The 14,577-nt window shown below is 40.6% G+C and overlaps 1 protein-coding gene across 2 annotated transcripts in view; it reads left to right on the top strand.

Annotated features, from left to right (window-relative positions):
* Window positions 1–289: 289 nt before the first annotated feature.
* The window catches only part of LOC311240980 (CLIP-associating protein 1-A-like), a 127,226-nt gene continuing 112,938 nt past the window's right edge, over window positions 290–14,577 (top strand). For both annotated transcript variants that reach the window (XM_084329617.1, XM_084329618.1), the window contains exons 1-3: window positions 290–356; window positions 8,562–8,659; window positions 9,542–9,612. In XM_084329617.1, coding sequence (XP_084185743.1) covers window positions 8,577–8,659; window positions 9,542–9,612 — 154 coding nt within the window. In that variant the 5' untranslated portion in view covers window positions 290–356; window positions 8,562–8,576. The remainder of the gene's footprint in view (window positions 357–8,561; window positions 8,660–9,541; window positions 9,613–14,577) is intronic.

The raw sequence follows: 14,577 nt of genomic DNA on the forward strand, positions 1-14,577 counted from the left end.
AACATGGATGCATGTACTCTGCCAGCATGTTTAATATCCATAATACTAAAGGTTTGACTATTTTATGAAATTGTATTGTAAAAAAAAAAAAGTATTATAATTTCTTTTAATTTACCACCATTAGCCTTTTCATGTCACGCACCATCTAGAGGGCGCTCGTGCACCACAAGGGGTGCGCGCACCACAGTTTGGGAACCACTGCTCTATATGATAACTCTCCTCATGGACTCCCAATATGTCTTTGTCTGCAACATTGAATTATTTACCTGTCTCCTTTCAGATATGGATCTCAAAGCCTAACGCTCAGCAAAATTGTACCCCACATCTGCAATCTCCTTGGAGACCCCACAAGTCAGGTATTACCTGCTTACATTTTCATACATATTAGAGGTGTAACGTTACGTCACGTAGGGGTGGAACGGTTCACAAAATCAACGGTTCGGTTCGTATCACGGTTTTGTGGTTTTGGTTTGGTAAAAAAAACTTTGAATATTAAGCTTGTATTGCCAAATTCTGATGTTTTTTTTTTTTTAAACCTTGAAGCCTGTAAAGGCATGATGACAGACGGACGGACTACATAACAACCGCACACTCTGCAGTGGGCTGTCGCCCCCTTACAGGTGTCCCTGAAACATAACCATGAATGTATGATACGTTTGTAACACAGCAGGGTCATTACAACACTAATCAGCCAGTAATCTCTCCCGTGAAGTCTGCGTTGTGTTGTTTATACCTTACTCATCGTACTGGCTGATACACAATATCTCTTCCCCGGTAATCCATTCGACTCAGAAGAAAAACGACACACTGTTCTGAAAAGTCTTCGAAAAGTCTTAATTCATTATTCTAATGATCTCTCTATCAGCCCGGTGGTTGTCGTGGCCTAGTGTTATCCAAAAGCCTTCCCTGTTGGCCGAAGCTAGCTCGTGGCAACCGGAGGGTGGGGGCTACGCGTCAGCTTCCCTTCCCCCACCCTACAGCTCCTGAGGTCTCTGTCTACATGTCTACGCTTCGTTTCCTAGTCTGAGTCAAGCCGGAAGAACTCCCAGCTATAAAGTATAGTCCTTAGCAACGACTGATGGCCCATAGCAACCGCGCAATGCATCTACGTCTCCTGTCACCTATGACCCAAATCTTCCCCTACCAGTGGCCTGCCTAGCCCCCTAGCAACCCACCCTATCTCATCACTATAGCAACGGCTTCTCTGTTGATATTAACTCCCCTCTCTAGCCGACCAGCTATCTCGGGGGATGCGACAGACGACCTTGGCACTCACACACCCTGCTCTATGGCTCTATCCCCGTCTAACTTGGAAACACACACACTGGAGGCACTGGCTGCCTCCACTTTAAGATCTATAGATCCGTCAGAGTAGATGCTGTCATCTACCGATATTTACATTATGTACACATTGAAAAACAAGTCTGATCTCACAATAGGCTGAACATTTTTCTTGTTTGCCCACTAATATTAACCGCTGTAAACACACACACACACCAATTTACCAACTTTCTTATGTGCAACTTTCCCTCACAGCTGATCCGAGAAAAAAAGACAAAACGCAAACATGCTTTTGCTCGTCTGGACTAGTCCTCTGAGCTCCTCTCCAGTCAACCTGCTGTGGGGCTTAAATCCAAAATATGAACAAAATCTCCGCCATTGCTGTGTAACATGTGTCATCTCTAGAGCCTTTTTTCTCTGCTTCATGCGAAGTTAAATCTACTCTAGACGTGAAAGTGAAACGTAAGCTGCTCTGTACTGCGACTCTGCTGCACAGACCTATAAAATAGCAATGCTCTCTCCGTGCAGACACTTTCAGTTTATAATGTCTGACCAAGTATTGATAACATGCTTAGTATTAGAGTTCGTTTTTTGGGTCACTGATATGTGAAATGGGTTTTTATTTCTATTTAAGAAAGCATACACTGGTGGGTGTAAAGTAATTTACTCTGTCGATGATGCCTGAACACAGAGTAACACCGGTATCACAGACTACGCAAGCCTAGGTGGAATGTACTACTGTCTGTTCAAATTAAATCAAAAGAAACCTAGCCCGGTATTTTTTCCTGTTGTGCCAAACTTGTACCGAACCGTGACCCCAAAACTGAGGTACATACATAACCGTGGCTTCTGTGTACCATGGGGGCGGCGGCAGCAATAGTTATGAAAACATACCTTAACTCATTGGACGCCACCGCTTAAGTGCGCCAGAGGGCGGTAGAACGCCAGCGCTTTAATCAATGGGAGGAGTGGTAGATTTGCGAGTGCTTAAAATATATCTTAAATTATGGCTATGGGTCTAATACACCTGTCGCTTATCAATGAGTTTCTTGCAGTCAACATGTACAAAACGGATTGTTTTTTCATCGGTACATTTCCGTTTTATACCGTTTTGAATAAGAGTATAGTTTTGGTGATTTCTAGTAATTCCAGAGAAAGACGCGATAATAGCCCTTTAGTGGAATACACAAAACATGTTGTAAATTTTTTGATGATTTATGAGTTTTCAAATAAACGCTAGATTATCGATAGTATGTGTCCTCATGCATGATACAGAAGCGGGCTGAAAAATCGCTTATCCGTGCATTGGTCGGCGCCAACGGCACGCACACACACACACACACACACACACACACACACACACACACACACACACAGACACGTTGTGATCGCTGTGAAAGAAACATCTGATTAACCCAAGATTGGTAACATAGAGTCCTTACTTCACATCTGATGTCCTGCAAAAAGATTAATCCAATTCCTGATCGCCATTCCAAATATTGATTGCGTTTATTGATCCAACGTTATATATCCAAAACACATAATCCACGCTGCTCAGAGTGTCCCCAGTCAATGTGGTATAATATACTGCATGCCCGAGAAGGAAAACCTGGTGCACAGTCCCAGCCAATCCAATCCAATGATGTGCAATACCATCCGGGAGACGATAGGCGGCGGTATTTGCCCTTTTGCGAGCTCAGACCCATTCCCAACGAAAACATCAGGTTGGATGGATGAAAATGAATGGATATCTCTAATAAAATAAATAATGATTAAAACCCGACTATACTCGTGATTGGCGCTCAAGCGTCTGTGAGTTAACCCGACTATACTCGTGACTGGCGTCCAATGAGTTAATATGTACATTTTAACCAGAATATGGCTAATGGCAGGCTTACTCTGCATTTAATTAAATTAACCGCTGAAACACTCTACTCCTTCAACTGTGCATGGCCATATTCAGCATTTGTTTATTGTTTATTTATAATATTATTAGCGACAGACACCCCACTGATGGTGAAAATGATGCATTGCAGCTGAGCCATAGCTAGTCTGTTTAAGAGAGATCTGTACTTCATAATTTTTTCTTCTTATCTTGCTTTCCTTTTTCGAGTAGTTTTTTGTCGTATGATGCCTCATCCTAGAGTCTCTGTCATCACCGGAACCACACTTCCTCCCCTACAGCAGGAAGCCGTGCCCTGGGACTTCCTGAACACACACACACACACACACACACACACACAATACACACATGCACACACACACGCGATAAACCTCCTCATCAATCAAATATAGGCCTAAGCATTTACAGAATCACGTTTTTGTTACTTGTTTATGAGGTTATTTTATGAATTTTAATGCATAATCTTTCGACAGAATTTCACAGGCTCCCATGCATCCAACATGGCTGCCTCTAACCATTAGTAACCAAAGTGGTAGAGTAGGTAAAACATTGGAAAAGCACAATATTACTGTTTCACAGATTTTTTCTTTTTACAATATCCAGTAATAAGACACCAGATTATAAAATTTGTTAATATATTTGTCATATATCAACACATAGCAACCGTTGTTTTGCACATAGCAACCGTTGTTTTGCACATAGTAACTGTTGTTTTTTGCACATAGTAACTGTTGTTTCATCCAACATGGAGGACAAATGGGCGTTAAATGTAAACAGGCTGGATAAGCTGGTCAGCAGTGTTCATTTTGTCAGCTATTTTAGTTTTAGTCTTGGTCATGTGTCAAATGCTCCTTTTTCACCTTCATTTATTTTTCGTTTAGTCAGTTTTAGTCAACTACAAGTCTCGATTTTGTCTTTTTTGTTTTAGTCTAGATTTAGTCAGGGGGAAAAGCTTTGTTGACGACCATATTTAGTCATCATTTTCGTTGACAAAATTAACACTGCTGGTCAGGAAGGCCAGTAACATGCAGAGCCATATAATAAGAGTTGCGACACTCTCATTGAGTTTCATTGTTATCGTGGAATGCGGAAGTGGAGCGCCTCATGGGCCGTACGTAGTTCCAAGCACAGAAAGCTTCCAGCTGAACGCCATTCATTTTCATTGTTTCCGAGGCGGCACTCGCTGGTAAGTTTACTTTACTTTACTTACTGCATTTTTCTTTTTTACATTTTAACGCTTTAGCAGACCACTCATGGATTTAGTCAATAGTGGTATTTTATGTAGCCAGCTTTAGTTAATGTTTATCGTAAGTTAATAGCTTGTTAGATTCTAAATGCAGTTAGCTAACGTTACTATACGTTCGTCAAATGTATATACTCTCTTTTTTAGAAAAAAGAATCGCAAACAATACTGTATTTGTAAATCTGGTATGTCATAAATAAATGTATAGATGTAGCAGTATTGTCTTATCTGTATGTCATATGTTATGATGAATTGAAAATGGGGGACCCTGATGTAAACAAGACGAAAGTCTTTCTCTGGTCTGCATCCCCTTAACAATTGTGTGTATTGAGCTGTACTGTATTGTACCCATTCTGCCCTTAATTTGTCCCTCAATATCTGAAATTATGACATGGCATTGTCAGTGTTACAGCGAGGGTGTGTAGGCTAGTCATTGAAATATTAAATATTATATAAATAATTATATAAATAAATTATAACTTCACGTTATTCATACCAAAGTTCATTTGGGCACATGTGCTGGAGGTTTTGTGGTGGTTCTCACAGCGGGACCCTTCCTCTTGAGTCTTGAGTCTTTGGCTTAGGGCGATGCACAAATATGGTTGTAGTCATGTACATATTACAGTAAACACATTGAACCTGTTGTGGAATATTTTAAATGAGCCCAACAGTGAAACTGTAGAAATTCAGAGGAGTCAAATTGTATAAAAAATAGAACATAGTTTATTATCTGTTTCTATTGCCATAGAAAGAGTATGCACCGTTTACAATCAGACACACAAAAGCGTCTGCCCAGAAAGTGAAAAAGAGCTCTGGTCATACTTACAATAAATACATAGTTTGACATGACGTCAAAAGATGACAAATTAATAACAGATAATGACAATAAAGGTAAACAAAGATGAGATTACAGGTTTTGTCGTATCTGTCACAAGATTGATATGAAGACAACAAGAAAAAGAACATGTGATTTACTTGGACATGTCACATCTAAGTCTAGCTGAATTTCCTGAATTTCCCCAAGCGGATTAATAAAGTATCTATCTAAGCTGACCTGACCTTTTAAGTTGTTGTCTGAGCTGTAACTCATATAGTTAAACTATATGAACTAGTCAACCATTTTCTTCTGTCTGTGTCCATACACCCGTATCCCTTTCTCGGACCGATTGGTGCATCCGAATGCTGCACAGCCAACCATGGTAAGACGTCGATCTATAAAAGTTAGATGTTTTGATTAAGCAAGCAAAATATTTATACTAAAATACCAAGTTTCCCACAGCAGAAACTGGTGGGTGAACTCTAAACCCTCTAATATATTAAAATCAAATCGAGTTTTATTGTCGCATACACAATCATACACCTCTTGAAGCAGGATGCTTGCATGCTGTGGAATGGAAATGTTAAGAGATGGATAAGAGATACAAGATGTGTGTTGTTGTAGAGTGCATGAGCAACTCCATAACTCTATCTCCCCGTTTTGTTTTCTAGGATAAATTACCACTATAATGACGTCCGTGCATGTGTCCAGTCTGAGGTTTGTGAGCAGCAGTCGTGACAGCAAGGCCCGAATCTAGCACTACCAACAACAAGAGTGAAGACTGGACCTCTACCTGGACATATTATAGGCCTATAATAATAAAAAATATTGGCTTAATTGAGTAGTTTCTGGCATGATTGACATTTAGATTAGATTAGATTCAACTTTATTGTCATTTGCACAGACTACAAGTACTGAGACAACGAAATGCAGTTTAGCATCGAACCAGAAGTGCAAAAACGTACATATTATGTGTAATATTCATAAATGGAATAAACGGTAAAGGTAGGTATGAATGTGCTAAGATACAGTATGAACATTAACAGAATGAACTGTAGGAAAAGAGTGGTATGAATACGCTAAGATATATACAGTGTGAACACTAGTAGTAACAGTATGGACAGTATGAAATGTAGCATTTGAGTTAGTCATGGATGTATTAGAGCTCTTATAATACATCAATGGTTATAGTATGAAATGCAAATGCTAAGAAATGCAGAGTAATAACAGCTTGAGGTATGATATTCACTGCATTTCCATATTCACTTTGTGCATGTATATGTGAATGTACTGTAAATGTTACAGTATACAACGTTAGCCTATGCATTCATATTTTTCGTAACTTATCCTAGGTTATGGGACAGCCCCCACAGACAACAGAAAAACTGATTAATGCTGTTTCTCTGCCACCCCCAGAAATGCTATTATATATATATTGAATGTAATGTGTTGTCAACATAGTAACTGTAATGTGGGCTGATTAATAAAATGATGCTTGAGTGTTTAACAACTGCCGTTAAATGGCTAATGTAAAGTAAAACAATAGTCATCAGTAGCTAGCAAAGAAAGTATTATAAATGTAAATAATAAAGTAGCAGACATAAATGGTAGAACACAACAGTGATCAATGCACATTATGTATTCATATTTATTTACAGAAAATTGCTGTAACAGACTAGTAGTAGTCGCTGCTGCACCTCTTGTCTCGCTAAAATCAGGTTGCCAGCGCTGAGTGCAGATTTGTTGAGGAACTATGGGAGCTACATGAACCACGTGATCGCGTGGCGGCGAGATCACAGTGTCGCAACTCTCTTTTAGAAGGCTCTGGTAACATGGTAGGGGTGGAGCTGCTGAACTCTCTAGCGGTGGTGGCGGAGAGGAGGAGCCTTGCTAAGCTCCATGCCATCAGGGACAACTCCTCCCACCCACTATACACAGACTTGGCTGACAGGAGGAGCATGTTCAGTGCTAGACTAACACTACAGGCACAGCAAGTCCTCCGACAGCCATCAGACCTTTTACAATGCATCACTGTGCCTCACTGCATCACTGAGCACAGGGTGACAGTTACCATCTTCCTGGACTTTTACTTTTAAAACAACATTTTTCAATATTACACTTACTGTAGACTTCTGTATATTTTTACTGTATATTTTATACTAGAATGTATATACATCACATACGAAATGTGAATCCCCGACCGTACTTTATTATTATTATCTTATACTTAGGCTTGTTTTATTCTTTATTATTAGGCAATTTTCTTTTGTTCGTGACTTTGTTCTGTCTACCTAAAAGTTGACTGTGAGCGATTTGTAGTGCCAAATTTCCCTCGGGATGATTAAAGTATTTCTATTCTATTCTATAAACATGTGTGAAGGTGAAAGGCCTCTATTGGCTATAAAACACTGTGGTATAAAGAATACAGTCAGACTGTGTGTTCAGATATCTTTATCCACCTAAAAGTAATGCAAGTAATGCCTATTTGGTCAATGGTGAATGGACTGCATTTATATAGGACTCCAGAGTGCTTTACAACTTATGCCTCACATTCACCTGTCAATTCGCACACCGACGCCGGAGGCTACATGCAAGGTGCCAACCTGCTCATCAGGAGTGTCTTTGCTCAAGGACACTTTGACATGCTGCCGGGAGGAGCTGGAATTGAACTGGGAACCTTCCACTTTCCAGATGTCTAAGCTAGTGGTTCCCAAACTGTGGTGCGCGCACCCCTTGTGGTGTGCGAGCGCCCTCTAGGTGGTGCGTGACATGAAAAGGCTAATGGTGGTAAATTAAAAAAAATTATAATAATAATATTCTTTTTAATTTTTTTTTACAATACAATTTCATAAAATAGTCAAACCTTTAGTATTATGGATATTAAACATGCTGGCAGAGTACATGCATCCATGTTGTCGTGAAAATTTTAATTAAATAAAGAAATTCCCTATCCATAGTCGCCGTGGGAAGAGATAAAATAAAATCTGTGCACTGAGACCAGCAACAATGTTTTCTAACAGAAACCCATTGCGGGGTGCGTCAGCTAGGTCGGGAGGTGACAGGGGGTGCACGGCCAAAAAAGTTTGGGAACCGCTGGTCTAATCTACTTTCTAAGCCACTTTCACCCCGTATTTGAGAGTTTTATCACCCAGCCACTGTCATTATACTTCAAACTCGGTTCAGAAATGATGGGCTGGAATAATATGGAGAGTTCTGTTGTCTGGAAAATGTGGTAGATCTCCTGATTTCAGAGTTGTTGGCTTCAGATGTTTTCAGACATTGTGGGTAAAGGTGTGTGTTCCCGGCTTTGTGTGTAGGTGCGCGACGGCGCCATGAACTGCCTTGTGGAGATCTACCGCCACGTGGGTGAGAGGGTGAGGATGGACCTGGGTAAAAAAGGGCTGCCTCAGTCACGGTACGTCAAAGCAAAACCCAAATATATAAAAACAACATGTCCATATCATAGCATATCATGACATTGCGGCAATATTGCAATGGTAATTGGATGAGATTGTTTTGACTGAAAGCAATATTGACAATTTTGTAAAAACAAAGGCATTAAAAAAAAGTAGTACTGGAGAGAAACCAAAATACAGTCAAAATATTGTTATACGGCCAAAAATATCCAAACAAAAAAAAGTTATATTTTGTCTATATCGCCCCCTGACGCCCAGCCAGCCCTGCCTACGGTAATGGATGCAACTTACAGTGAATGTGAGTCGATGTATTTTTGGACACACAGACACTCTGTGATGAAAATATTTTCTCGACCCATTTAATTATCTCTCCTGAGATCCGCTGACTGTGTGAGATGAGCCAGTAGAGAAGTCTGTAGAAAAGCATCTAGGGGTGGAGACGGGTCGTCGTGTCCATATGAAGTAGAACAAGTCAGACAACATGATGTATACCAATTTCCTCTCTGTGCGTTCAATAGAACTGCAAGCTAGCCGCCTAGCTCACTCTCTCCATTTTTGCCTTTAACTTTGGTTAATGTTCAATCCAGCGTCCAGTCGTCCACTCCTCCCCATGCAGGCTTTTTAGTTCAGAAATGAACTAACTAAATCACAGAAATGAAAGTAAAAAAATAAATGTAAATGCCACTTTGAATAAAATCAGAGTTTAATGACATGATTTTAATTCATGATTTTAATGACATGATTTTAATTACAGGATTTCAATTCACGATTTTCATTCATGATTTTCATTACATGATTGTAATGCTAACTGGCTGTATGACTGGCTCAATGATCCCTTTTTTATAATCATATTAACGTGGATAACTTTGTGTCCCCCTCAGATTGAATGTCATTTTCAGTAAATTCGATGAAGTTCAGAGGTCGGGGAACATGATCCTCTCACCAGGGTCTGGTAAGTGCAGCTTCAGAAGGTTTGGTGTGTTTGAAATGTGAACGCTATATCAAGTGGTGGCCAGTAGGGCTGACCTTGACTAGTCGAATAGTCGAATAATCGATTGAAAGGAGCCATAGTCGACTGCCAACCTCTTAGTCGAATGCCAAAAAAAAGTATTATTATTATCTTTTTTTTATCATTCTTTCCAAAAGCAAAGAGGCCTAGAAGCGTGGCTAACGCTGATGGCGCGCATACCAGTGAAGCTAACTGCCTAAGAAAACTGGCACAGAGGCACTGAAAGAGGATTTCACCCATCTAATGAACACACTAGACGGATATTAAGATGTATCCATCAGTGGACCAATTGCATGCTTTCGCAGAGGACAAGAAGCCTTCAGTCGACTCCTTAAACCCCCCACAGCCCAAATGGAATGAAAAAAATTATATATTTATATATATATTTTTGCATTCGGGGGGGGGGGGGGGGGGGCTGTCCCCTTAGTCGGTTTGTAATACCTGTTGCACTTTAGAAATGGCTCTTATTTGGATATAGAGCTGCTGCTAACTATTATCTCTTGCTCTCCCTGCCTCTGTCTCCGTCTGTCTTTATCTATAAGATATTCCTTTATTTATCCCCTTGGGGAAATGCTGGTGTCATAGCAGCGTGGGTGAGGGGAGGTACAGGTATGGGCAGGGTAATAGATGAAAGATATAAATATAGGCAATACAATTCAATCTGAATATAAAATATGAGAAAATAACATTATAAACAAAGGTGCAGATGAGGTACTGTATACCCTATCAGTCATTATATACGTTATACAGTGTCTCTCTCCTCTCTCTCTCCATGCCCATAATACGAATCCAGAATTCATCGCTTGATTCAAACAGTATGACCTGTTTTACAGAGAACATCAGTGTAACATCTGCTTTCCAGCCAAAGTAGTTGAATTATCTGCACACTGGCTGTGTGTGTGTGTGTGTGTGTGTGTGTGTGTGTGTGTGTGTGTGTGTGTGTGTGTGTGTGTGTGTGTGTGTGTGTGTGTGTGTGTGTGTGTGTGTGTGTGTGTGTGTGTGTGTGTGTGTGTGTGTGTGTGTGTGTGTGTGTGTGTGTGTGTGTGTGTGTGTGTGTGTGTGTGTGTGTGTGTGTGTGTGTGTGTGTGTGTGTGTGTGTGTGTGTGTGTGTGTATATATAACATTCAACTGTCTTTTCTATTTTCCCGAGGGGATTAAAAAAGGAACACTTGACTTGACTTTTTCTGACAAGTCTGCATTCAGTACACAGTAGACTTGTTGAACCAGTCCTGCCTATTGAAACGCACCCAACTCTCCTGAGTTCTGTTGCACCGGCTCGGGCTGGATGGTATAAGGTTGTATGGTGGTGCTTAAAGGGGAAGTTCTGATTTTTGGAACCCTAGCTTTTAACTTACCAATTATATTGTAGATTGGTTTGAATCCTTTCTTCGCACAATCCATGCTATTCCTCATGCCGGCTCCGGATAGTTAGCCACAAACCAATGCAAAGTCAATGGGGTCAAGCTCATGTCTGTACAAACGGACCGAGGACAACTCGGATCTACTTTGTCTGCACCGTGGAACTCAAACAGCAGCAAATGAGCAAACTATCCGTTGCTAGTATGAGGAACAGCATGGGTTGTGATGAGAAAGGACTCCACTTACTATATGTCTGAGCATTATTGTACAAAAAATACAGCATGACTGTGTGCACTCTCCCAGCCTAGTCGTGGAGATGCCGAAGTACACCTTTTAAATGTCACGATGAGTGCTTCACATCTGACACTTTCTTTCCTTGTTTATTTTCCACGTGACAGTGAGGCAGCAAGGAAAGCTGCGTATTCAGTCAACATGTATGCGGTCGTTCCGTTGCAAAGTGCTTGGAGCAGTAGCTGGTGCTTGAAAAGCTCTGTAGAAATGCAGCCATTCATTACCGACTGCCTTGTGGTAGTTCTTTCCATGCGTTCAGGGATTTGAACGTGTTTGGTGAGGTAGTCTGTCTCGGTTCTCTACAGTGGGGTGTGTGTGTGCGTGTGTGTCTGTCACTTGGGGCATTGCAACTTGAGCCCTGTTCCTTTGTGCTCTGGGAGGTGCTGAGGTTTTGTCCCCCTTTCGCTGCAGAAAAATGACCCCTAACGGAACAGAACTGAGCCAGAAACTATTTCAAAGCGGGGGAGGGGCCTGTTCGCAAGAGTAAAAGAGTAAAGGGCACTGGTCCCTCCCCCATTGCAGCCCGCTGTCACTTCTAGCAGGCGGTTGCGGTCAAGTTCACTGTCATTCCAAATCCCTTCAAAATCGCTTCACAAAATCAATTTACTTACTGATAAGGGTCTTAAAGTCTTTAAAAGACTTACATTTAATAGTTAGAATCTTAGGCCTTAAAAAGGTCCTAACTATGATTTTGATAGGTCTTAAAAGTGTATTGTATTAGGAAGTTACTTCTATGTTGAGTTGTGATAACTTATTTAAATGTGTTTCAGGGGAAATGGCTGGGCTGCAAAGTAAGCAGTATGGTAATAGCCCCCCCCCCCCCCCCCCCAACAATTTGTATGGAAGCACGTCTTTCATAGTAATTTTCCTTCATACTTTTTGGCAGTTTGTCTGTGAAATAAGTATACATTTTATTCAGAGGGTCGTAAAAAGTCATACATTTACTTGTTGAAACCTGCAGGAATCCTTATCCTGCTAATGATGGCATGTTCATTCTCTGTCATTTCTTTGAGGAATTTCTTACCTAACCTATTTGGTGGAGGTTTTTGTCCTCCAGACAAAGCTTCTTTCTGGAGTATTTTGCACGCAGCTTTTTCATTATTTTCTACAGAACGGTGCGCTCCGGTGTTTAGGGTGGCGCTGCCCACTCCATGCTATGCTCCTCGCTGCTTTTCGCAAGTGGAAAAGTGGAAAACTATCCTACTTTTGTGTAGAAAAAAAATCGAACTAGGAAGCTTTAATGGGGTAACTTTTTTTAATCCTCACCACAACATGCAGACAAAAGTTTTAACCACCCACAACAGAAAATGGCAGTCCTTGCGCATTTCCAATGCAGATTAATTTAGGAACTATTTTCTACCAAAGTACACCTGCCATATATTGTTGGATAGATAGCTCTCTGGGTAAGAGGAACATTTTAGAGTGAACTGTCCCTTTAACTCTCACCTGTGGTGTAGGCCTGACATCAGAGTCAGTCTTCCTACCCTATTGTTGACATCATGACATCAGAGTGAGTCTTTTCACTCTTCCTACTATATTGTTGACATTAATCAGTCAGTCTTCCTACTATATTGTTGACATCAGTCAGTCGTCCTACTATATTGTTGACATCAGAGTCTGTCTTCCTACTATATTGTTGACATCAGAGTCTGTCTTCCTACTATATTGTTGACATCAGAGTCTGTCTTCCTACTATATTGTTGACATCAGAGTCTGTCTTCCTACTATATTGTTGACATCAGTGTCTTCCTACTATATTGTTGACATCAGAGTCTGTCTTCCTACTATATTGTTGACATCAGAGTCTGTCTTCCTACTATATTGTTGACATCAGAGTCTGTCTTCCTACTATATTGTTGACATCGGTGTCTTCCTACTATATTGTTGACATCAGAGTCTGTCTTCCTACTATATTGTTGACATCAGTCAGTCTTCCTACTATATTGTTGACATCAGAGTCTGTCTTCCTACTATATTGTTGACATCAGAGTCTGTCTTCCTACTATATTGTTGACATCAGTGTCTTCCTACTATATTGTTGACATCAGAGTCTGTCTTCCTACTATATTGTTGACATCAGAGTCTGTCTTCCTACTATATTGTTGACATCAGAGTCTGTCTTCCTACTATATTGTTGACATCAGTCAGTCTTCCTACTATATTGTTGACATCAGAGTCTGTCTTCCTACTATATTGTTGACATCAGAGTCTGTCTTCCTACTATATTATTGACATCAGTGTCTTCCTACTATATTGTTGACATCAGAGTCTGTCTTCCTACTATATTGTTGACATCAGAGTCAGTCTTCCTACTATATTGTTGACATCAGAGTCTGTCTTCCTACTATATTGTTGACATCAGTGTCTTCCTACTATATTGTTGACATCAGTGTCTTCCTACTATATTGTTGACATCAGAGTCTGTCTTCCTACTATATTGTTGACATCAGTGTCTTCCTACTATATTGTTGACATCAGTGTCTTCCTACTATATTGTTGACATCAGAGTCTGTCTTCCTACTATATTGTTGACATCAGTGTCTGTTGTCCTACTATATTGTTGACATCAGAGTCTGTCTTCCTACTATATTGTTGACATCAGAGTCAGTTGTCCTACTATATTGTTGACATCAGTGTCTGTCTTCCTACTATATTGTTGACATCAGAGTCAGTTGTCCTACTATATTGTTGACATCAGTGTCTGTCTTCCTACTATATTGTTGACATCAGAGTCAGTCGTCCTACTATATTGTTGACATCAGTGTCTTCCTACTATATTGTTGACATCAGAGTCTGTCTTCCTACTCTATTGTTGACATCAGAGTCAATCTTCTCAGTCTTCCTACTATATTGTTTACATTGCCCTGAGTGCCAAAGTCTGCTTCTGTTGACTTTTATCACAAGAGGCCCACCGTCAGAAAGGGAAGACCTGCAAGTAAAATCTCCCTAATTTGTGACTGGGTTGATTTGTAATGACAGGACTACAGGCTACAGACCTCCTCAGTGTTGTCGCAAGAATATCTTGCTATGCTTTGTTTGGGTCAGAAAGGTATCACATTAGGAGGCAAATTGACAAATGTCCTTCCTTCAGACCTTGAGCCTTCAAGGGGTGCGGGGGCGGGGGGGCAGCAGAGTTTAGGTTGAAAATAAGCTGAATGATCTACTTAACCGGCATGTCTTGTGGCCATAGAAGCGAGCCTTGTTAAGCCACTTCAAAGGGCCCCTCTGTTCGTCAACCAATGATAACTGACAGCTGAT

The sequence above is a fragment of the Notolepis coatsorum genome (genome assembly GCF_963971535.1).
Source record: "Notolepis coatsorum genome assembly, chromosome: 1".
In the NCBI taxonomy this organism is placed as follows: domain Eukaryota; kingdom Metazoa; phylum Chordata; class Actinopteri; order Aulopiformes; family Paralepididae; genus Notolepis; species Notolepis coatsorum.